The sequence below is a fragment of the Dromiciops gliroides genome, chromosome 5 (genome assembly GCF_019393635.1).
Source record: "Dromiciops gliroides isolate mDroGli1 chromosome 5, mDroGli1.pri, whole genome shotgun sequence".
In the NCBI taxonomy this organism is placed as follows: Eukaryota; Metazoa; Chordata; class Mammalia; order Microbiotheria; family Microbiotheriidae; genus Dromiciops; species Dromiciops gliroides.
In genome coordinates this window covers 192,169,585-192,195,598 of record NC_057865.1, presented here as the reverse complement: position 1 = coordinate 192,195,598, position 26,014 = coordinate 192,169,585, and the positions used below count along the sequence as shown (strand labels likewise).

General features: G+C 39.8%; 1 protein-coding gene across 1 annotated transcript in view; it reads right to left on the bottom strand.

Moving 5' to 3' along the window:
- PLBD1 (phospholipase B domain containing 1) overlaps positions 1-26,014 on the bottom strand; it is a 79,024-nt gene that overhangs the window by 24,548 nt on the left and 28,462 nt on the right. Inside the window, exons 4-7 of the mRNA XM_043967608.1 lie at positions 23,797-23,880; positions 21,023-21,161; positions 13,859-13,999; positions 7,997-8,141 (exon numbers count right to left, since the gene is read on the bottom strand). Coding sequence (XP_043823543.1) covers positions 7,997-8,141; positions 13,859-13,999; positions 21,023-21,161; positions 23,797-23,880 — 509 coding nt within the window. The remainder of the gene's footprint in view (positions 1-7,996; positions 8,142-13,858; positions 14,000-21,022; positions 21,162-23,796; positions 23,881-26,014) is intronic.

Genomic DNA, 26,014 nt, shown 5'->3' with positions numbered 1-26,014 from the left:
TGGGGGTTAAGTGACTTGCCCAGGGTCACACAGCTAGTCAGTGTCAAGTGTCTGAGGCTGGATTTGAACTCAGGTACTCCTGAATCCAGGGCCGGTGCTCTATCCACTGCACTACCTAGCTGCCCCCTAAAGATGATTTGTTTTGTTTTGTTTTGTTTTTGTGGGGCAATGAGGGTTAAGTGACTTGCCCAAGATCACACAGCTAGTAAGTGTCAAGTGTCTGAGGCCAGATTTGAACTCAGGTACTCCTGAATCCAGGACCAGTACTTTATCCACTGTGCCACCTAGCTGCCCCCAATCTGGCATATTTTAACCACTTTGGTGTGGTCCAGCCTTTCAAAAGGTGGCAACATCCTTCACTGACCACCAAAGGATGCTCATCCTGAAAATGTTTAGACTACTTTCTACCATAACTCTACATTGTCACTTCTCTCCCCCCACCCCTTGCTACCCCACCACACATAAACATCTTTTTTGATGCACTGGCCAAATTAGAATTTTAAACTAGGGTATGATATGCTTAAATATTGCTTAAGATAACAAATATTTAAAATAGTAAATCTGTGGCTTTAACTACATCTGGAATCTTTTTTCTTAGTTGAACTATTTATCTCCTCCTCTTCTCCTCTCCCCTCTTCTGACATTTCCACATTCACAGAGCACCAGTATTCAACATACTGTGGCAGAAAGGAGGGGAAAATGAATAGCAAAAAAGAAATAAAGACTATTAAGTTATTATGCATGAAACCCTCTTTTCCCAACCATCTCTGGCAAGTTTGGGATGCTGGGAAATCCATCAATAACCACCTGCTTCCACTGGTTACAGAAAAGATAAAGGAAGGGGATGCATGTCTTGGATCTGTCTTGGGATAAGGGATAATAAATGGGAAGCAAGGGGAGTACAGTGAGAGAGAATTAACTTCCTCTCCACCTTGCCTATTTTGAAGAATCATCAGTCCCTGCCTCTCTGGACGTGCCTCTGCCATGCTCATCTCTACCATTCAAGTCTCTGAGCGCTATGGATTTGGGGAGTGCTGGCTGTGGTCTCCTCTCAGCCTCTTCTGACTCACTCACTGACGGAGTCTCAGACTGTGGCAGACAGGGCGACCACTCTCCAATTCCAAAGCCAGCTGTCATTCCCCACAAGAAAAGCAGCCATCCCAGCTCCAAAGGCAACTGTCAGTTACCTATCTGTCAAGCAAAAAGTCCTTAATCTCAAGGGCTCAAATATATCACAGCCATCCCAGGAAGACTCAAAATTAAATGAAAGAAAATGGACCCACAAACCTGTGTTCCTTTACACTGATCTCACTAATTTCCTATCATCCCTCTGCACTAGAGATGATCTAAGGGCAATTCTAGTATCTCACAATTCTGCCTTCCTCATGAGAGTATCCATGCCTCCCCAAGGATAAAACAGAGCTACTGAAACACCTGCTAGAGCTGCTCTTTTATTCTTTTTATTTTTGCTGTCGAGGTAACTGACTAATTCAGAAGCAAACAGGTAATAGACCATGAATGCTGATATTTTCTCTACTAAGGAGAATGATCTTTGGGCTGGAAAAGGCAGAATATATTTAGGTGAAAGAGGGTTGAAAACCAACATAAGTAGAAGAGATAGTAGGAAAGCATTAGCTGCTCTTGATAAGTTCAAGTCACCAGGCCCAGGGAAACTACTTACCAGATTACTGGGGGGAAAAAAGGCAGGTGTGATTATTGGGCCTCATGTTGGGTAAATGACAATTAAGAGATAACAGAGGGGGCAGCTAGGTGGTGCAGTGGATAAAGCACCAGCCCTGGATTCAGGAGTACCTGAGTTCAAATTTGGCTTCAGACACTTGACATTTACTAGCTGTGTGACCCTGGGCAAGTCACTTAACCCTCATTGCCCTGCCCCCCCCCCCCAAAAAGAAACGAAGGTGACATCAAAACTAAACATATTAATAAAAATATTTTTTAAAAAAGAGATAACAGAGAGGAGGACTTGAGTTCAAATGTGACCTCAGACACCTGATACTAGCTTTGTGACCATGGGAAAGTCACTTAACTCTCATTGCCCCACCAAAAAAAAAGTTATGGGAAAATAAAGTGATAATGGACAGAATAGGTGAGGTGACACAGGACTGAAGAGATGCAAACGTTGTTATGGTTTTTAAGAATTAAAAAAGAGTGGCTTCTGTTGGACTCCAATTCCAGGAAAAACTGGGGAATAGGTAAACAATTTGTGGCATATGAATATAATTTCATTTTATACTATAACAAATAATAAGTATTAAGACTTCAGAGAAACTTGGGAAGATTTAAATGAAATGATGCAGAGTGAAGCAAATAAAGCCAGGAGAATGCAGAGTACAATGACCACAATAATGTAAAGGAAAACAATATTGAAAGACATCAGATCTCTCATAAATCAACAATCTTTCATTATGAGGAGTATTTATGAAACATGCCTCTCACTTCTTAGAGTTGGTAAATCCTGGGTATAGAATGAGCTGTTATCAGACACGGCCAAAATGTTGGTTTCTTTAACTTAAACTCATCTTTGTTAAAGGGAGTCTTCTATTGGGTCTGTATAAATGTGTGTGTACATTTATTGAAAAATGACAGTAATGTTAAGAAAGAATCAATGCAGCATTAATCATAAAGCTCATTTTCTTTTTCCCCCTATGCTTACTAGATGCATATCAGGTGAATGCATTAGATATGGTCTAAACAAAGATTTTAGGAAAACATTCAACAAAGTCTCTCATGTGTTTTTGTTTGGTTGGTTTTGTAGGGCAATGGGGGTTAAGTGGCTTGCCCAAGGTCACACAGCTAGTAAGTGTCAAGTGTCTGGATTTGAACTCAGGTCCTCCTGAATCCAGAGCCAGTGCTTTATCCACTGCACCACCTAGCTGCCCTTCTCATACGTTTTTGTGGGGCAAAATAAAGGGATGGGGAAGAAGCTGATAAATAAATGGGAAGTGAGTCACTCCATGTAGACTTATTCTAGGAATTTGGCTTTGAAAGGGAAAAATTTAGGATGATTGCCTGATGGAATGGCAGAGTCAAATTAAGGCCTTTGAAGGATGAGCGAAAGAAGCAGAGCCAGAAGAAGAGAGGTGATGAACAAAAACTCAGCTGTGTTATTATTATCATCTGTGATGTTGTGAATGAGAGAGGCAACAAAAAGAGAGAAATGGCCGTGGACCCATAAAAACCTGTATTCAAATGTGACACATTGCTGGCTATGTGACCATGGGCAACTGACAACCTATTGGTGCTCCAGAGAATGTAAGTTATAGATCAGGGGCAGACCTGATTTTTTCTAGGAAGCTTTCATTTTGGAAATTCCTGATACCAAAGAAATCTAGTCCCCTAAAACCCCAAGAAAGAAAGGAAGGAAGGAAGGAAAGATAATCGTTATTGATGTGACTCATTATTATACAAAAAGCCCAGGCTCCTGCAACTGTTCCTAACTCCTGAGGTTCGGTCCCCCTGAATATTTGAGGCTTAGAGCTCTGAGACCTCAAGGCCCTCAGTGTAGTCTCAGGAGAGAATTCTAGGAACCTTGGAGCCCCTGGGCAGTTCCAATTTGAACTCTGCCAAACTGCACTGGAAACTATTGCTCTTTGGAGCAACTAGAAATTTCCAACCATGCTGGAACTTTCTTGGGGTAGCCCTATGCTCTTGTTGCCTCTGGACACAGAGCCCTGAAGGCTTAATATCCTATTCTGATTGCACTGGGGAGCTATAGGTCTATTTGTCTGTGCTGGTACTGGCTTTTTGGAGATTGCCTTTCTTGTAGTCTGTGGGCCTCTGGCTGACCTTTTTTTTTTTTTTAGTGAGGCAATTGGGGTTAAGTGACTTGCCCAGGGTCACACAGCTAGTAAGTGTTAAGTGTCTGAGGTCAGATTTGAACTCAGGTACTCCTGACTCCAGGGCCAGTGCTCTATCCACTGTGCCACCTAACTGCCCCTTCTGGCTGACTTTTTACAGTTATGGGCAGGGGTAGGGGTGGGGGTGGGGAGGCTGTCACTGTAGTTTCTCATTGGATTTCTTGATTATTTGATATGATGCAAATTTCAGGTTTTTACTGGAGTAAGTTTATAGTCTCTATCTTGGCCAGCTTCCATTATTTCTCTCTGCTTTATGGGATTATTAATTATAATCATCCATGATCTATAAGATTTTACAAACAAGTTTATGTTCTAAACAGTGTCACCTTTGGCTGCCACCTCTCGCTGATTGCTAAGTAAATCAAATATCTGTCGTCACCAAGGCCCTCAACCTAAGTGTCATCTTCCACACCTCAATTCACTCTCACCTCCCCTTTACCCATAACCAGTCTATGTTCCCTTCTGTCCTTTGACACCATCACCACCCTGGCCCAGGTTCTCATCACCTCATGCTTGGACTATTACAATAGTTGGTCTCCTTCCTGGAATTCCTTTCCCTCCAGACCATCCTCCATTCAGTTGTCAAACTGATCATGGTACCATGTTACCCCTTATTCAATAAACTCCTGTAGCTCCCTATTACCTCCAAGATCAAATATAAAATCCTCTGTCCTCTAAGGACATTTATAACCTGGTGCTTTCTCACTTTTCCAGTCTTCTTATACCTTCTCTCCAGCATGTACTTACTCTATGATCCAGTGTCATTTGTCTCCTTGATATCCCTCACAGACACTTCATCTCCTGAAGTTGGGGCATTTTCATTGGCTATCTCCCTGACTTCCTTCATGTCTCGGTTGAAATCCCATCTATTACAAGAAGCCTTTTCCCATCCTCCTTAATGTTAATGATTTCCTTCTGTTGATTGTTTCCAGTTTATCCAGTATATATTTTGTTTGTACAAAGTTGTTTACATGTTGGCTCCCTCATCAGACTGTATGTTTCTTGATAACAGAGGCTGTATTTTTACTTTTCTTTGAATGCTCAGGACTTAGTATAGTGCTTGGCACACAGTAGGTACTTAATAAATGCTTGTTGGCTGACTGACTATGATGCTTTCTGGAATGGTCTTCTACTGTGGCAATACATTTGTGCAGTTAAACTGGATAAATTATTGTAATTGGTGTCAATATTATTTCTGGTGTACATTTCCCATTGCTGAGTGCTTATATATTCCTGGATTGAGTTGTTCAATCATTCACTGCATATTTTCCTCATTGTTGTTCTTGCTTTTGAGTAATTATGATTGTTGCCCTTACAAGTTGCTGGTCTGAATCTACACAAGTAGCTGATTCAGGGATAACTCCAGGGGTGTGCTAGTAAATGTTTAATAATTGGCTCTCCAGGGGAAAAGAAAGGAAAATCTGCTTTAGACAGCTTTAAGCTTAATCTGCATTATTAACATTTTCTCTATCACTTTCTTAAGTCTAGGCAATTAACAAAACAATAAATCAAGCTCTGATTTGTATTATTTGCTGAATTTTGAGGTATAAACACACTGAAAATTTCACAGTCAGCTATCAATAGCTAGTTCAAGCTGGTTCCCATACACCCCTGGATAACTTCTGCTTCAATAGAAAGCATTTTCTTATCTATTGAAAGTCCATTTCACTTCTTGTGATTTCTTTGGGGGGAGGTGTTCATTATACTCAGTGCATACCAGTTTTCCCAAAGGAACTGTTCATGATTCAAAGTGAAGTCTATAAATCTTTGGCTTCCACAAAGGCTGTGGACTCTGATCCACATCATGGCCCAGTGACCCACATTTCTTCAAGGCTATGTGAAGTGGATCATAAGCTCTCACAGGTTTTATGATGTTGGAAAGGCTTTGAATATGGCCTGGAGAATGTGCTGAATCTGCTTTCCAATATGGACAGGCTTATGTGACCAGCAGGCTGGTCTTTTGGTGATGACATCTTCTACCCACTGCAACCCATGAAACAAAGAAAAATACAAAATGGCTTCAATCCTGGATGGTCCCCTTCTGTTTCTGCAGGGATGGTGGTATATGGGACAGATGATGCTAACAGTCCATTTCTGAGCATCTATAATTTTTTTGGGGGGTGGGGCAATGAGGGTTAAGTGACTTCCCCAGGGTCACACAGCTAGTGTCAAGTGTCTGAGGCTGGATTTGAACTCAGGTCCTCCTGAATCCAGGGCCTGTGCTTTATCCACTGCACCACCTAGCTGCCCCCAGCATCTAAAAATTTTAACTTGACTTTTGATATTCTAAATGTGAGTTGTTTGTCAAATGACTGTCAAATTGCTGGAGGAGGTGAATCATATCAATCTTGATGTTCTTATTACAAGCAAAACCAGAAGAAAGGAGGATGTAATTACATGGAAGGATGAGTGGTAAATACTTCTTGGGGAGACAAACAAAAGAGGCAGCAGTAATTATTATTATTATTATTATTATTATTATTATTGTGGGGCAATGGGGGTTAAGTGACTTGCCCAGGGTCACAGCAGAGTTATTTTAATGAATGTCTAAAGACAATAAGAAACAAGTTCATGGGATATCTGGTCATCATCTCATATTATACTTCTGAGAAGAATTTGCCAAAAGGGGCAGTTAGGTGGCGCAGTGAATAAAGTACCGGCCCTAGATTCAGGAGGACCTGAGTTCAAATGTGGCCTCAAACACTTGACACTTACTAGCTTTGTGACCCTGGACAAGTCACTTAACCTTCATTGTCCCACAAAACAAACAAACAAAAAACCCAAAGAATTTGCAAAAAGGCAACCAGGAAAATAATTGCAACTTATGTACAAAATCAATTGCTGAGGATGAAAAGGTAGAGAAACTCTATAAAGAATTTAATAAGACCTTTCAAATTAAATCAGTGTACACTATGATGATCACTGATTTCAATGCAAAGGTTGGGAAAGGTGAGGATTGTGAGAAATATAGAGAAATGCATGGCTTAGGAATTATGTAAAGCTTGAAAATTTCCACAAGAACACAGAAAGTTTACTGTAAGCTTAAAAAAAAAATACAGCATTGAAATTGCAAATCTTCTTTCAATGGAATGTAAGTTACTTAGGGCAGAAACTGTTTCCTTTTTGTCCTTGTATACCTAGAGCCTATGGAGCAAGTGGGTATTTCAGTGGATAGAGCACCAGTCCTGCAGCTAGGAGATCCCAAGTTCAAATGTGGCCTTAGATACTTATTAGCCGTGTGACCCTGCCTAAGTCACTTAACCCTGCTTGCCTCAGTTTCCTCATCTGTTAAATGACCTGGAGAAGTAAATAGCAAACCACTCCAGTATCTTTGCCAAGAAAACCCCATGAAGAGTCAGACGCAACTGAAACAGCTCAATGATAAATACCTGGAGCCTGGAGCATTATCCTGTATATAGCAAATGTTCTAATAAATACTTGCTGATTGGCTGATGATATAATATATATATATATATATAATTTATATATATATATATATATATATATATATATATAAAATTTTTTTTCTGGCAGGGCAATGAGGGTTAAGTGACTTGCCCAGGGTCACACAGCTAATAAGTCTCAAGTGTCTGAGGCTGGATTTGAACTCAACTCCTCCTGAATCTAGGGCCGGTGCTCTAGCTGCCCAGTTTCATAATATTTTTAAAAGTTTCCCAGGACCCGGGCACTCTCAGTGCACTAAGTGATTACTGAGCCAAACAACCAGAATTGACATTTGTAACCAGAACAACAACCAGTTTTCATTCATTTAGAAACATTGATTTAAATATAAAGATGACCTCTTAGAAGCACTGTTAACATAGTTAGAATCTCTATATTACTTGAAAGGACTAAAATAGTATTTCTTTTTTTAAAAAAAAATCTAATTTTAGGGGCAGCTAGGTGGTGCAGTGGATAGAGCACTGGTCGTGGATTCGGGAGGACCTGAGTTCCAATCCGGCCTCAGACACTTAACACTTACTAGCTGTGTGACCCTGGGCAAGTCACTTAACCTCAATTGCCTCACTAAAAAAAAAAAATCTAATTTTAGACAGATCTTGATCTCTTCTCTTCTTTCCTATAATTTTGAATCAGTAAGGCCAATTAAATCTTCTTACCTGGATAACTGCTGAATGAATGACGAGAACTTTTAGTCACTGGATCTTTGATGGAGAAGTCCCAGTGTTTATATATCCTCAGTGTAGATGCATATGAGAACCAGCTTGAGTGAGCAAAAAATATGTTCTCGAACCCGGGGAGAACCTGTGGTCAAAGTCACAGCAAATCAAACAGAAGTCAATAGAGACTGAATCAGATTTTTTTTTCAACAAAGGATGGTTGCCGGGATTATAAGAACACAGGAAAACAGAACACACACACACACACACACACACACACACACACACACACACACACACACACACGCACACATCACTGTGTTATTCTCCTGACATTGTTTCTTATTTTCCCTGAGAGACAAAGTAGCAGTCAACTTTTGTGACATTCATTAATACAGTGTGTCCCAAAAGTGTTAGAACAGCTTTGAACTATTAAGGCTTAAAACTACACTAAGACTTTCAGAATACCCCATATGGTTTGCTTAGGAGGCCCCAAATTAATCATTGTTTGATTGAAAGAAATATGGTGGGCAGCTAGGTGGCGCAGTGGGTAAAGCACCAGCCCTGGATTCAGGAGTACCTGAGTTCAAGTCCGACCTCAGACAGTTGACACTTACTAGTTGTGTGATCCTGGGCAAGTCACTTAACCACCATTGCCCCGCAAAAAAAAAAAAAAAAAAAAAGAAGAAGAAGAAGAAAAGAAAGAAGTATGGTGGGAAATTTTAAAAATTAAGGCATCATTTTTGCCCTGAAGAAAAAGGTGAAGGAAAGATGCAGGTAAATAGCAATTTCCTATTAGGAAGCTCTTTGGTTACAAAATGCATTATATACATTATCTCATCTGATCCTCAAAACAGTACCTTAATCCTGTGGACTAAGTAACCCAAGTGTTATCATCCCCATTTTCAGAGGAGGAAAAATAAGGTCAGTAAGGTAATTTACCCAAGGCCTGTAGTCTACTATCTATGAAATGGCATCCAATGATATTAAGGGTCCAGAAAGGCCATTAACAGTCCATGGGGAGTGGAGGGAGACAATGTCATGTCACTCCTATGTTTCAAACTCTTCTGTTTCCTATTGGCTAGTGAATAACACTTCTATACCTCTGCCCAACATTCAGAATTCTATGTACTCTGGCGTCACTTTCCTTATGTCATTCTAGTCTTCTCCAGGTACTCTATAATCTGGTCAAACTGGGTTATTTTTCCATCATGCTCCACGTCCCCCCAACTTTTCTATCTCTAATGTCTTTGCTCCCAGTGCTACCTGTACCTAGAATACGTGGCTCATGCCTTACCCCTTCCTTTCATCTGCTAAATTCCTATCCATACTTTAAAGCTTCAATTCAAATATCCTTCCAAGGAATTTTCTCTAAACTCTGTTAGTAATGATCTTTCCCTTGTTAAGCTGCACCTAGATATAGTACTTAAGGCTGAACCTTTGCAATGTCTTTATTAATATTTACGATAGTAAGTTGCATAAATCCAATATTATATTATTTATCATATTAATGATATGTTAATATTATTATGTGTGGATGAATCCAATAAATCAATAAATTCATTTACCCAATTGAATGAATAAATAACTACAAATTTTTAAGCACTTACTATGTGCTGGGGATACAACTATAAAAAGTAAGATAGTGCCTGCCCTCAAGAAGCTTAAACTCTATTGCAGATGACAACATAAGCCAGGGAAGGGTAGTCAAGGAGGAGTGTTATAGTCTTAGTGTTATGTCTCTGGGATGGCATCATAGAACAGTTGATTGACACATATTTTCCAGGGATGGCTGTGTAGATCTGATTACTATTCCCAGAGCCCCCTCCTCCATGAAGACAACTATGCCCTATTGATATCCTGACTCTATACTAGCACCAAGGACAGTGATCTATGCACAGAACAACTTGATAAAATGTATTTAAGTAAGAGGAGCAAGGCCAGAAGATATAGTGCTTGAGGGTTTACAAAGTACTTTCTTCACAAAAATCTTGTGAAGGAAGTAGAGCTACAAGTATTATTATCAACCCAGCAACTGACTATTACATATCCCCTGAGAAGTAGTGTGGAGTAACAGGTAGGGCACTGGACTCAGAATCAGGAAGAGAGAATGTTGAGTTGGGTGTCTGATCCTTATTTGCTGTTTGACCATGCATAAGTCACTTAATCTCTGAACCTCAGCCTCCTTGTTATTGTTAGTGTTGTTTGTCCTTTGTTCTTGAAGAGGATCATGACATTGGGGTAATGTCATGACTCGCACTGAATTGGATTTAAGTGAGGGAGGGCTGTGCAAGGTCTCCAATCTCACTCTCTCCTCCAGAGCCATCTGGGTCCAGTGACAAGATATAGATCAGGATGACTGAAGATGGCTCTGGATGTTTAAGGAAATTGGGGCTAAGTGAATTGCCCAGGGTCACACAGCTAGCAAGTATCTGAGGTAAGAATTTGAACTCAGGTCCTCCTGACTTCAGGGCCAGTGCTCTATCCACTGCATCACCTAGCTGGCCCTCAGCTTTCTTGACTGTAAGATGAAGAATGCCTGTAGAATCTAATTACATAGGGGCAGCTAGATGGCTCAGTGGATAGAGCACCGGCCCTGGAGTCAGGAGGACCTGAGTTCAAATCTGGCCTCAGACACTTGACGCTTAGTAGCTGTGTGACCCTGGGCAAGTCACTTAATGCCAATTGCCTCACTAAAAAAAAAAAATCTAATTACATAGGGTTATTGTGAGGCTCAAATGAGATAATGCATAAAAAGTTCCTTGCAAACTTTAAAGGGCTATATAAATGTGGTGGTGTTTGTTATTACTTTACAGATGAGGAAAATCAGGCTGAGAGGGTACATAATTTGCCAAAAGTCTTGCAGCTAGTGTCTGAGGTGACTTTTGAATACAGGTCTCCTACTTCCAAGTCCAGCATGATGCATGATGACCCACTTCTCCGAAGTGCTTAGTAAATGTTTGTTGATATACATATTCTTCAACACTTTAATGGTCTGTCAGTGTGGGTATTCCTTTCACTAATGCAGACTGTAATCTGATTTAACAGACTGTCTCATAGAGTCACTGTGGCCAAAACCTTTATCACCCTGAAACCAAGCTGACAATAAGCCTCTATTAAATTCTGACCTCAATGGAGCTGTAACTTCATCACAACCACTTCTCACTGGGCATGACTCCTGGCCATGTCCTTCCAAAAAGCCATTCACCATTTTTGAGGCCTTCCTTGTGTCTTTTAATATTATAAGAAGAGAAATACAGGTTTTCAGGCTATAGCTCTGCTTTCCTTTCCTCTTACTACATGACTGGCACATATATCTCTTCCAAATGTGGAGAGAAAAATGGAGCCATGAGGATGGAGAGCAGTTTTAAGTTTACATACTGGAAGACTGAGCACAAGGAGACTGAACTGAAGCCTAAAACCTTCCCTACCAGTGCCTGGGGTCTGTAGAATGACAGGCTCATAGAGCTAGAGCTGGAGCTGGGAGAGAATTCTGAGGCCATTTTGTTTGACCTCCTTCATTATATAAAGGAGGAAAGCTGAAGATCTAGAAAAGTTAAGTCACTTGCCAAAGGTAATACAGGTAGTAACTGATGGAAGAGGCTAAAAGGATTAACAGATAACCCATCAATAGCAGCTATCAATAATACCTTAAAAGGGTAACAGAGAAACTAAGATTTGTGTTCTTACAGTAACCAAGAGGGTTCAACTCCCTATCAACCCTTACTATCAACAGAGACAGTAACTAGAGGCCATTAACCATTAATAGACATTAATATTACTAGATGACAGGGTACCTAGAAACTAGATCTTAAGTAAAGAGATGTCAATAACACAGAGACCCTCTGGGTCTGACAAATTTAAGCATGTCTTTAGGAACATGAACAGAGAAGGCCAAATGTGTCCTTAGGTTCACCTTATGACATGTAAACTCCAAAAATACACCTCCAAGGAAAAAGGTATCCACCTCAGGGGTTGTCTTAGGACCCCAGGAAGTACAAATTAGGATAAGGCCTCCCTTGTACCTCCTTAAGGAGAAGATTAGGATAATGAGGAGATAACCTACTTATTCTCACTATAAATATAACCATTTTCATCCCCCTATTCAAGACACCTCTTGAGTGTTCTCCCTGTGGTCATCAGTCTTTCAATAAAACTTGGGAAACTGAGTCACTGAGTCTTATAATACTTTGGGATGCCTCACAATCAATTTGATTAGTTAAACCCACCCCCACATCAGTAATTAGTAGAGTAGAATGGAGATTAGTAGAGCAGAGAGCCTAAATATACAGCCAGTGCCATTTCCACTGCACAATGCTGATTTGAGTGTGTACTTTAAATGTTTTTAACATCTCATATTTGTAAGTTACTGACCCTTTAAGCTATTGCTTTTTCATATAGGGCTGTTGTTTTTTGTGAGGAAATTGGGGTTAAGTGACTTGCCCAGGGTCACACAGCTAGTAAGTGTCAAGTGTCTGAGACTGGATTTGAACTCAGGTCCTCCTGACTCCAGGGTCAGTGCTCTATCAACTGCTCCACCTAGCTGCCCCAGGGATGATTTTTTTGCTGAGTTAAATCTGCTCAGAGTTCTGTTACTCTGACTCACAGTTGTGAGACAGTTTTTCCAAACTAGAATACACTGGTGAATATGGATATCAAAACTGTTTTTATGATTAAAGGACATGTTTAACTTATCTGATTACAGATAGAAGATGAGACTTGAGATACTACAAGCTAACCATAAGTTACAGAGCAGACCTAGAGTCTGAATTCAGGGAAAGAAGAGAAGAGGATAGGAGAGAAGAGAAGAATCCAGGAAGAGAAAGAGAGAGGAAGTGAGGGAAGAGCAGAAAAGAGAGAGGAGGGAGAACAGAAGAAGTGAGGGGATAGTGGAAAAGAGAGAGGTGGGGGGGGAGAGAGAAAGATAGGGAGGGGAGAGGCAGGAAATATGAAAGGACAGATATCACAACTTTATCAGCTAAGTTGTTGTTGGGAGTAATTCCAGCTAAGCAAAGGAACAGCTTGGAAGCAGAAAACCAGAGGGGTCACCAAGCAGATTGACTAGTTTTTCTGGGTTGTTGTGCCTAGTGAGGGGTTAATCAACCATAGTACAGCATGGGTCTTCTCAGCATAGCAGTAGAAGCATCTATTCAATATAGAAACTGTAAGGCTTGAGCCTGGAGTTCACTTTTGTGAGAAAGCTCATGAATATGAATTTCAAGTATGTGAGGGGTTAGTGTTGTCTGGCACACAGGAAACATTTATAATACAAAACAACATATATTTCACTTCTAGGAGTAGTCATTTCATTGGTCTGAAAACAACAATGCTGACTGCAATCTCTTCACACCTTTGAGATTTTCTGTGGTTGGAAAATTAATCATCTCGTGGCTAACCTTCTGGTGATCAGCCTTTCTAGCCTTAAGTGAGCTAGTCCTAGATTTATAAACAGAGTTAATTCCCAGAATGGGCATACTAACTCTTTCCAGTTCAGTAGGACCTGACACTCTGCTCTGAAAGCCTTTAACAGTCCTGGGTCACCTCCATGTCACAATGAGGCATCAGAATTATGTCTTTTTTTTTTTTTGTAAGGCAATTGGGGTTAAGTGACTTGCCCAGGGTCACACAGCTAGTAAGTGTTAAGTGTCTGAGGCCGGATTTGAACTCAGGTACTCCTGACTCCAGGGCTGGTGCTCTATCCACTGCGCCACCTAGCTGCCCCTGAATTATGTCTTAAAGAAGATTGATGTATAACATATTTATGCACTTAAGTAATGCAAAAAGCTCTCTACTTCTCTCCCTCCATCTTAATACACATGCATGCATATACACACACAAAATGGGACTGCTGGAGAATCTTACCTTAATGAGAACAGAACAATGACCCATATCATCTATAACAGAATGATTCAGTGAGACCTCAGCTGGGGGAATTAGTGAGGGAACTAGGTCCAGTATATCTCCAACTGCATTCAGGAACTGGATCTGGAAAAGGGTCATGGGCTGGGAAGGAAGAATAAAGATTACAATTAGCTTTGATTTCTTGGAGCCAGGTAGTCATTATAATCTAATTTCTGTTTAACTGGAGCAATTTCCTTTTAGCCACAGGTTTACTGTTATCTTTGCTAAGAGTAATGATAAAGTCATAACCTAGACTAGCATGCTTGTCTTGTGGAATCAGTCTTAGAACTTCATACTCTTACCCCACATAGAAGGGACTTACCATCATGCTTTGTGCTATTCTATTTAAGTAATAGAGGTATTTGGCTGACTGTTAAGCAACAGAGGAGAGGCTAATGAGGTTTACTGATTCAAAAAGGGCTGGAAAGAGAATGACAGGCTGCCTGGAGTAGCTCCGGTTAATTGGTCTAGATAAACCATATGTCCTGGTACTAAAAGCCTTGGCTAATGTGACTGCTGAGCCAGTGATCTTTGAATGAAGACAGTGGAGATGGGGAGAAATGTCTTGGGAGAAGAGAATGGCAAATGCTTTCCTCAGCTGACTCTTGGCCAGCATGCATGACTTCAATTCCTAGCAAAGATCATGAATGTTAATAATATAGAGGTGTCCAGTGAACATCTGGAAAAGGGAAAAGATGTAGGAAAAGGCAAGTACAAAGAACCAGCATGGCTTCATCATGAACAAGTTCTTCGATTTCGCTCAATAAATATTTATTTGTTATGGGAGGGTTTTTGTGTGCTTGTTTAGAACTGCGATTTCATCTCTGATACATCTTGGTAGTTCATCTCTAACACTCAAAATTTTATTTATGGCCTGAGGCATTCAGAGATTAGGTAACTTGTCCACCGACAAGACAACCAATCTTCCATGAGATGTGGGACTTGAACCCAAGTCCTCCTGAGTCCAAGGCTGGTACTCTATTCACTACACCATGCTGCCTCTCATTAGTTCTATTATTTATTAGTCAAGCCAGGCTAATTAATCCTATTTCATTTTTTGACTAGGTAGCTTTGGACAGAGGTGTCACAAAACTCCCACATTCCGCCACAACCAGATTAAAATGTAATTGGGAAATGTTTAACAAAATAAATAAAAACATATTACAACATAGATAATGTTAATTTGTGGTATTCTAAATCAACATGTGGCCTGCAGGTATTGTTTCTATTTGAGTTTGACACCAGTGGCTTAGGGGAATGTTGCAGATATAGTTTACTTAGGTTTATTTCATTTTACTTTTTAAAAATTTTTACTTTATTTTCAATTCCCAGAACAAAACAAGTATTTGCATAACATAGTACAATATAAAAAATGATTGCACATGAAACTGCAAATCTACCTTGTATAACTTGCTATTCCCTCCAAATATACAAGTTATACTTTTTTATAAATATAAATATCTATATAAATACTTATACTTTACTTTAAAAACTGTGCCTCTCCAGTTTGCCAAGGCTACAAGTGCAATGGCTACTCATGATCCCACTCCCACTACTGACAGGCACAGGAGCTCTGATCTGTTCCATTTCTGACCTGAGTCAGTTCAGCCCTGCTCAGGCAGCCCAGCTCTCTTAGAGGCTCACCATATTAGTGGCAGATTCAATGCTAAAACTCTATTTGGGGGCAGCTAGGTGGCACAGTGGATAAAGCACCGGCCCTGGATTCAGGAGTACCTCAGTTCAAATCCGACCTCAGACACTTAACACTTACTAGCTGTGTGAACCTGGGCAAGTCACTTAACCCCAATTGCCTCACTAAAAAAAAAAAAAGAAAGAAAAAAAACTCTATTGGCTTGGCATGCTGTAGCTCAGAACTCCTGAGTTCAAATGATCTACTAGCCTCAGCCTCCCTAGGAGCATGGGGAGATTCTAGCAAAGCATTTGATGAAATCTCGTTATTCTTGTGGAAAAGAGGAGTTAAGAGAGCTATATGACCATACAGTTAGGTGGTTTCAGAATGTGTTGAAAGGTTGGACTCACAAAAGTCATTAATGGTTTAATCTCTATTTTGCAGGAGGCCTCCCAAGGGCACCTGAGGCATCTATGTGTGGCCCTGTGCCGTTTAGCATTTTTGTCAGTTATATGGTTAAAGACATACACAGATGGGGCAGCTAGATGGCACAGTGAATAGAGCACCTGCCCTGGAGTCAGGAGTACCTGAGTTCAAAAACAGCCTCAGACACTTAACACTTACTAGCTGTGTGACCCTGAGCAAGTCACTTAACCCCAATTGCCTCACTAAAAAAAAAAAAAAGACATTCACAGAATGCTTACTTACTACACTGGCGCCTGACACAAACCCCAGAAGGTTAGCTTATCCATTGGTTAACACAGTCAGAATTCAAAGGGGTCTTGACAGGCTAAAAAAATTGGGCAGAACTGAATAAGATGTCATTTTACAGGGATAAATGTGACGTCACCTGCCTGGATTAAAAAAAATCAGCTTGACAAGATGAGAAAACATGGAAAGATGAGTTAATTTGAAAAAGATCTGAGGGTTTTAGTATGGGGAAAAGAATAAGCAGGCACTGTGATAAGTGCTATATAAAATATTACGTTTTGACTAATGTGGAAATATGTTTAACATGATTGTAATGTATAACCTATATCTGACCGCTTGCTGGCTTCCAGAGGAGGGAGGGAAGGGAAGGCTGGAGAAAAATTTGGAATTCAAAACAATATCTTTACATGTAATTGGGTGAAAAAAATTTAAAAATAAAATCAAATTACAATTTTAAAAAATATTATGCTTGTTGGTTTTTTATTGTCATTTTGTCCTTCAAAGAGGACCAAAGGCATCAGGAAGGTGATGCCATGATTTGCAAGTGAACTGGATTTAAGTGAGGCAGGACCCTGCAAAGTCACCAGTCTCACTTTGTCCTCTGTAGTCATCTGGATCCAGTGGCGAGATATAGGTCAGGATGACCTCAGATGCAGTGGGAGACCCTGACCTTTTTAATATAAGGTCTGTCCCCATCTCATATGATCCTCATAACAACCCTACAAGTTAGTTGCTGTTATCATCCCCATTTCATAGCTGAGGAAACTGAGGCAAATGGGTTAAAACTTAAAGTTGCCTAGGATCACACAGCAAGTAAGTATCTGAGGCTGGATTTCAACTCAGGTCTTCTTGACTTCAGGCTCAGAACTCTTTCCATTGAATTACCTAGCTGCCTTTTATAAAACTATAAGCTCACTTGTGTAAACAAGTGTAAACAACAGTGTAAAGTTACCCATAAAAATGAGCAGGATTCCTCAACCTTAAAAAAACTTTCATTTGATTCCACCACCTCCTCAAGGCAAACTCTTAGCACAAAAGCTATTTCCAGGCATTGCCTCTACTTCTCCTCCCACTTTGTAATTCCTTGTAAACAGCCTGCCAGCTTCTTTAATAGCTCCCTGGTGGTGATACCTTAATCACCAAATCCAGGGACCTTTTCTCAGTCCTTATTCCTCTGGACCTCTATGGAGCAAATGATACTCTGTTGTCCCCCTCTTTCCTCCTAGATTTTTTTTTGCAGGGCAAAAAACACAGCTAGTATCAAGTGTCTGAGGCCAGATTTGAACTCAGGTCCTCCTGAATCCAGCACCGGTGCTTTATCCGCTACAGCACCTAGCTGTCTCCCCTCCTAGATTCTTTTCTTTCTTTCTTTCTTTCTTTCTTTCTTTCTTTCTTTCTTTCTTTCTTTCTTTCTTTCTTTCTTTCTTTCTTTCTTTCTTTCTTTCTTTCTTTCTTTCTTTCTTTCTTTCTTTCTTTCTTTCTTTCTTTCTTTCTTGCCCAGGGTCACATAGCTAGTAAGTGTTAAGTGTCTGAGGCCGGATTTGAACTCAGGTACTCCTGACTCCAGGGCCAGTGCTCCATCCACTGCGCCACCTAGCCGCCCTCCCCTCCTAGATTCTTAACTTCTTCTCGAGGTTTTCCCAAAACTGTTCTCTCTTGGTTCATTTGAGAGGCAGTGCAAAGCAGCATGAACAGAGGGCCGTATTTGGAACTGAAGAAGCTAAATTCCAATCCCAGCTCTGCCACTGACTGCCTAGGTGACCCTTAATGTCCAATATCAGCTTATTGACCTCTCTGAGCCTCAGTGTCCTCATTTGTAAAGACTGCAAATGTCTGACTACTCAGTCTCCTTTGTTAGTACATTTGCAGGCACTGTCCTGGGTCTTCTTGTCTTTTCTTTCCAAATTCTCTTGCTTAGTCTCCTTGGTTTCCATGGATTTCATTATCATCTCTGCTCAAAAAAACCCTTGGAGTATATTCTAACACTACTCTCTAATGAAGTCCCAATGCTGCATCATCAACCGCCTATTGGATATTTTGAATTGGATGTCCTGTGGGTACCTCAAACTCAAAACAAAACTCATTGGCTTTCCTCTCAAATCCACCCTGCTTCCTGACCTTCCTATGTCTGTTGAGAGCACCAACATCCTTCCAGCACCCCTGATTCAAACTTAAGAGTTTTCCTTGACTCTTCGTTATTACTCACCTCCCATATCCAGTTGGTTGTCAAGTCTTGTTAGTTACAAACCCACCACAACTGTCACATCCATTCCCTAATCACCCTATCACCACCCTATTTCAGGCTTTCATCAACTTTAACACCTGCCTTGTCTCTCCCCACTCAAACCCATCCTCCACATATCTGCCGAAATGCTATTTTTAAGTTCAGGTCTGACCATATCACTCCTCTTCTTAGAAAGCTCCAGAGGCTTCTTTACTGACTCAGTATAAAATGTGAATTCCTTTGCTTGGTAATTTAAAGTCCTCTACAATCTATTTCTAATTGACCTTTCTAGGCTTGCTGGGTGGTATAGTGGATAGAGAACTGGGCCTGGAGTCAGGAAGATCTGAGTTCCAATCTAGTTTCAGATATTTACTAGCTTTATGTCCCTGGACAAGTCACTTAACTTCTTTTTGCTCAGTTTCCTCTTCTAGAAAATGGAGATAATCATAGCATCTACCTCCCAGGGTTGTTGTGAGGCTCAAACGAAATTAAATAATTATAAAGTGTGTAGCATAGTGTGTGGTACATAGTAAGAATTATATAAAAGTTAGTTATCATCATCATCGTCATAGCTTTTTACACATTACTCCCTTTCATGTACTCTATATTTAACCAGACAGACCCACTTGCCATTCCTTATATGTAACACTCCATCTCCTGTCTCTCTGCATTTGTTCAGGCTTTTTCCCATGCCTGGAATGAAATCCCTCCTCACCTCCACCTCTTAGAATCTTTAACTCTCCTTCAAAGGCTCAGTTCAAGTGCTACCTCTTACCATTAGACCCAATTCCACCCCTTCCCCATCCATTCCCCTAGATGCCATTGTTCAACTCATTACTTTGAATATATCTTGTATACTAATACATGCATATGTTAGGACTTCCTGCCAGGTAGAAATCTGACCAGCTCCCACATGTCTATTGCAGCAAAAAACTGAATTTTGAGCCGGCCCAAATCATAAGCAAGAAATCCAATGAGAAGTAAGTGACTTCTTCCAAAAGTCAACCAGCAGCCCTTGGACAATAGGAATAGTGACTCCTTCAGCACAAAGCCAGCACCAGCACAGAGTGGGGCCAAAGCCAGACAAATATAGCTAGCAGGGCTTCGTGTCTAGAGGTAGTGAGAGAAGAGAGATTTCCCTGATTAAGTCCCTAAATGGGAACCTTAGAAGCCCCAGGGAGCAGTGGCAAAGCCCAGATAATAGACCTGAAGAACTTCATAATCCCTGACTTAAAGAAAATGTTTTTCACTAAAAGCATGTAACACGATCTCACAACCCAGACAACGCTTAAGGATGCTGCTCTGCTAAAAGAGCTAATGCTTCTTCAATACAGAATAGCAGAGGAAAAGGAGAGCTGAGAGGGACAATGATGAAGACTGTAGAGACCATCAACACTGAAACCAAGGACATCAGTTATAAGCTGCCCCAGGCACATACATAGGATTCCCTACTCGTATCCCTCAACCTCCCCGCTCCAGATTTTATGTACACGGGTTGAAGAATGTGACCCAAATTTATGGGGGAGGAGGGGAGTTTTGTTCTGTTATAGCATGACTATTATTGCTTTGCTTTTTAGTAGCAAATGTTGTATTCTAAGAGTTAACACAGGAAAAAAAGTGAATTGAATCATCTTGGGTTTTTTTTTTACTTAAATGTGAAGTACCCTGGTGAGGACATGGAAACTATGTACAGTTGTGAGAAGTAGATTTATATATCCTCTCCATTACAAGGGTTACCCTTAGGTAACCCTGCTTGAAAGTGAATTGTATTCCTTCACTCCCACTTTTCCTCCCACTTGGGGAACCACCCAAGGTGCCAGGGTGAGTGCAGGTAGAGTAAGTTATAGTTAAGGAAAAGAGAGGGGTGAGGCAGGGATGAGGAGTTGGTGTCATATACCACACTGAAATTTGGGCTTTAGAATATGCTAGGCACTTTCAGGAAGCTATAGTAATTCTTTCATATGGTGAAAGCACCAGAAATTATTTTTTAAGTAATAAATTGGTAACCTAAGAGAGTTGATGAAGTTTCCAAAAAACCACAAGTATAAGTATCTTGGGATGAAATATACACTCAATTGGTGAGGGGCAAAGAGTGTGAGGGAGAAGAAAGATAGACACTCTGAGACATCAATGTGTGGCCACTACTAGGGAGTTTCTGGGGATGGGGCAAAGGTAGAGAGAAACAGTAGAGTAGGGAGTGGCAGCGGGCTGATAAAAGTACATGCCCCTCCAAGCTATCTGGTAGTTTCCTATTATGCTTAATTATTCAGGGTCTAAGCTCCTTTAGGACTTCAAGCATTATCAAAACCATCTAAATTTGGTATCTTAAGCCAAAGCCCTAGTCACCCTTACCTAGTTATAGTTCTGCAAAAAGCTGTGGGTTAGAGGATATATATATATATATATATATTAGAAGAATCTGCTTCAATAAGCTCAAAACTCTAGTACTACAAGGTTTTAAAATACATGCTTTCACCAGAACTCTTAGGTGGCTTCATCATATTATAGGTCTCTGGCCCATACAAAATATATTCTAAGTACAGTTCCTTAGAACTCTTACCTTTTTCTGAGCTAATTTTGCCCTTTCTGCAGCTCCAAAATACAACCCATCAAGTTGTGAAAAAACGTAGCCCACGTGTCTCCAAAATGGATTCTTCCTGTTCTCACCGATCTGTTGTCGGGCCCATTCATCTTGCTTCCTAGATGGAAACCAAAGTGGCTTTAGATAAAGCAGAGCAAAATCCATTAAGGGAATTAAGGATCACCCACTCAGGTGTTAGAATGCTAACATTACTGTTACATTCCTCGAAAAAAGATGGAGCTTTAAAAAAAAAAAAAGAGGCTGTGATTCAGGACAAATCCTAGAAAGGATTTTAAATTCCTTCCTAGCGGTGTTGCCTCAGTTTGGGTTTCTGCTATTGTGAATGAATAAATGATTAGGATAGGATAGAATAGGCGCTAGGATACAAAAGTGAGACTATCCCTACCTAGGAAAGGATGTTGGTCTGGGATGAAACAAGAGAGCAGTTGATTAACAAGCTTTTCCCCAGAGGCAATGGAATATAGTGTTCTTCTTAGTAAGTCAGGTTGGGGTCATAATATCATAAGATCATAGAAGTGGAGCTGGAAGGAAATTCATGGATCATCAATCAACCCCTTCATTTTATGCAGAAACAAATTGAGGCTCAGAGGAGTTAAGTAACTGGCCAAGCAAGTGTGACTCAGGTAGTAGGTGGCACGGGTTGTATGCAGAGTGAGGCACGTAGGTATGACTGTTAGACAATGTGGGCATATACACAAAAGCTCCTTGAGGGCAGGGGCATTCTCCCTTTTGTATATATATTTCTAGCCTAGAATATAGTATGTGCTAAAAAAAAAAGCTTACTCATTGATTGTATAAATGATACAAAATAGTTAAGTGCCTTTCAAATAAAAACACATATGCAAACATATGTGGATATGTTTATGTAGGAGGTATAAGAAACTCTTGGTATGGAGAGTCCCTCTATCAATGGATCGATTATTACATGAGGAATGTAGAGGTTAAATGACTTGCACAAACGTCAGAGGCAGAATAAACATATTATAACAAATAAATCTGTTAACTTCACTTTTTTTGGTGAGGCAATTGGGGTCAAGTGACTTGCCCAGGGTCACACAGCTAGTAAGTGTTAAGTGTCTGAAGCCAGATTTGAACTCGGGTCCTCCTGACTCCAGGGCCAGTGCTTTATCCACTGCACCACCTAGCTGCCCCAACTTCACTTTTTATATATAAATCATTAGAGGAATTAAACTGAGTACTGGATACTTTCTTTGGAATAAATAATTTGTGAGTTCACTCCTTAGTGCTGACAGCACCTTTAATGTCATGAATTTCATCATCGTAACTAGCACCTACTATATGACAAACACTGTGCTAAGTGCTTTATTTATATCTCATTTTATCCTCACAACAACCTAGGTGGTAGGTTCTATTATTATCTCCATTTTGCGGATGAGGAAACTGGGGCAGGCAGAGAGTGATTTGTCCAGGGTCACACAACTAGGATGTATCTGAGGCTGGATTTTAAACTCAGGTCTTGACTTCAAGCCAAGCATTCTATCCACTGTGCCTCCTCACTGCCTCAAATTCTAGATTTTTGTCCTTATATTAAGCAGTGTAATATAGAGGAACGAGCACTTTATTGTTAGAGGATCTGGGTTCAAATCTTAGCTCTGCCATTCTACTTAACTTATCTTGGCCTCAGTTTCCTTATTTGTAAAATAAGGGGGTTAAAATAGGTCCGTTTGAGTTCTAAATCTATGGTCCTATGATTTATGGTCGTCTATCCATAGACTGAAGATTCCACTATCCTCCTCTTTTTGAAAATGAAGATTCCATTTACTCATCCCAAATCCTTTGAACCCTGTCTTATTCTTCATGAATTTCCTTTTTTCTTTTCTTTTTTTTTTGTGGGGAATGGGGGTTAAGTGACTTGCCCAGGGTCACACAGCTAGTAAGTGTCAAGTGTCTGAGGCCAGATTTGAACTCTTCATGAATTTACAAAGATCACTGACATTGGCTCACTAATCACATTTTACTAGTTCTTTCATTTGGTAACTTCGAATTTACTGAGGGTATCCACTGTTACTATCTCCTCTATTATTACCCTGAAGCAAATATCTTTAAGAACTGATTAGCCCTCCCTCTGTCATTATCTGTTATTAACCTCTCATTTACTCTGAGCAATGGTCCTATCCCTTCTTTCTTTGATCTTCCTCTTATTTCCAGCTATGGCATTTTGTTGTCTTTAGCCTCAGCTCAGGATTAATTTTAATTCTCCTGAAATACTATTTTCTTGGTCTGTCCTCTTCTATATGTCTCCTTACCTGCCCTTGTTTCCATCTTCTCTACGTCTTTTAAAAATATAAGTTGGTTAATGATTTCTCTGTGCATTCACATCACCTGCCCTGCCCCCCCTCCCCAGCCCTTGCTTCTTCACTGAAGTTGTTTCTGTTCCAATCTTCAGAATTTTACAACAGAGAGAAGCATGACTATCCCAACTTTCTCCATAGACTTTTAGCTCATGGGATTTTAGCTTATCCTTTCTCTGAAGCCTCAAGACATAAAACCGACTACAGAGGTCAGCTAGAGAGAAGGGAAAGATTTGTAATGGTTTTTATTTTTCTTGCCTTCTCAATGGGTGGGAGAGGGGGAGAGGAAACTTGTAACTGAAAACAAAATTGAGTTAAAAGTGAAAAGGTATGGATACAAGAAATAACATTTTTAAAAATTAAAGGTTAAGCTTGTGAACTATCAAAATTTAAATCAGAAAAATAAACACTTATACATACTCTAAAAAGTCCTTCACTTTTTCAAAGGCCTCAGGTTTCTTAATCAACTGTGGATACAAGTTTTCGTAGTGGTAATACATGTGTCTGAAAGAAAAGGTGGAAATGTTACTTTTCTTTGAACCCTGTCTTTGTTGATTATAAAAACATAGACTAACAGTGGCATCTACTTTGAAAATCAGTTCAGCTCTTTATTCAAGAGTGATATTTGAATAGGACTGCTCCAAATTTCAAGTCAAGTTCAGATGCAATTGATGTGATTTCAGGATCAGGTCTGGTACCTTTTGGCCTACTTTTTAGAAATTCAAATTTCCCTGAGTTGGCACTTTCATACAGTGGACAAATAAAGATATCATTTGATCTTCAAGAGATTTTCCATCATAATCTTTCAGATTTTAAAATGCTGTGTTGCTTTCTTTTTTTTTTTAAGTTTTATTTATACTCTTTATTTTACTTCATTTTTCAAATGATCCAAACACACACAGTGACACAGACACAGAGATGGACACACACACACACACACACACACACACACAAACCTTCCTTTTTAACAAATAAATATATGCACAAATAAACGTATAGGTGGTGTCTGGAAATGTATGTCCAGTTCTGCATCTGAGTCCCTTATTTCTCTGGCCAAGTAATGGGATGCATGCTTCACCATCAGTATTCTGTATATTACCACTGGGCTTGCCCAGGGTTGTGAAATCTTTATTTTTTAAGAAACAGAAACTTATTGATATCTTTTACATCATCTAATTTCCCCCTGAAATCTTTCCTCCCCCCCCCCGCCCCCCGAGAATCAGCCCTTATAACAAGGAATTTAAAAAAAAAAAAAAGAAGAGAAAAAGTCAGCAAAATCAACTTCCTGATTCTGTACTCTCTTCACTGGCCACCCAGCTTCCCAGGGACCAAATAGATTACTTTACTTTGCCATTTCTGAAGTTCATGCAAGTATTACCATGCTTCTCTCTATTCATTATGTTTGTCATTTCTTATGGCACAGTAATATTACATTATATTCATATAGGATTTGTTTAGAAATTCTATTTAATGAGCATATACTTGATTTCTAGTTCTTTGCCACCACAATGTGCTGCTAAAAACATTTTAGTGTTTATGGAGTCTTTTTTTTTTTTATTTAAATTACCGACCGCCCTGGGGAATATGCCTTGCTTTGCAGTGGAATCTCTGGGGTAAAGGGTATGGACATTTTAGTCACTTTATTTGCATAACTCCAATTTGCTTTCCAGAATGAGTGTACACAATGCATTAATATGTTTCCACAGTCCTTCCAACACTGACTATTCCCACCTTTACCAATTTGCAGCGTGAGGCGAAAACTTCAAGGTTATTGTGACTTGAATTTCTTTTATTATTAGCGATTTAAAGCACCCTTTTATATGGTTGTTAATATTTTGCAGTTCTTCTGTGAATTATTCATTCATATCATTTGATCACTTATATACAGAGAAAGATTTTTGGTCATATATTTTTATTAGTTGTCTATATTTTAGATGTTTATGTTTAGGCATTTTTCAGTCATATGACTCGATGACCTACATTTGAGGTTTTCCTGGCAAAGGTACTGAAGTGGTTTGCTATTTCTTTTTCCAGCTCATTTTACAGATGAGGAAACTGAGGCAAATTAAGGGACTTGCTAAGGGTCATACAGCTAGTAGGTGTCTGAGTCAGGATTTGAATTCAGGTCCTTCTGACTCCAGGTCCAGCCACTGCCCCATCTACGTGCCCCTATATTTTATATATCACACCATTATCTGAGAAATTTGATATCAAGATTTTTCCAAGTCAACTACTTCCCTTATTATTTTATTTTATTTTTTTAGTGAGGCAATTGGGGTTAAGTGACTTGCCCAGGGTCACACAGCTAGTAAGTGTTAAGTGTCTGAGGCCGGATTTGAACTCAGGTACTCCTGACTCCAGGGCCAGTGCTCTATCCACTGCGCCACCTAGCCGCCCCCACTTCCCTTATTATTTTAAAAGAATTAATTTTGTTTAAGCAAAAACTATTTAAATTTCATGCAATCAAAATTTCCTTATTGGCTAAGAATTTTTCTACTACATATACACACACATACACATATATAGAAAAAAAAATATATAATATCTATACATACATATGGCTTATGGTTGTTTCACTTCTATTTTTTTATTTTGAAAATTTCACTTAATAGTATTTTATTTTGTCCCAATTACATAT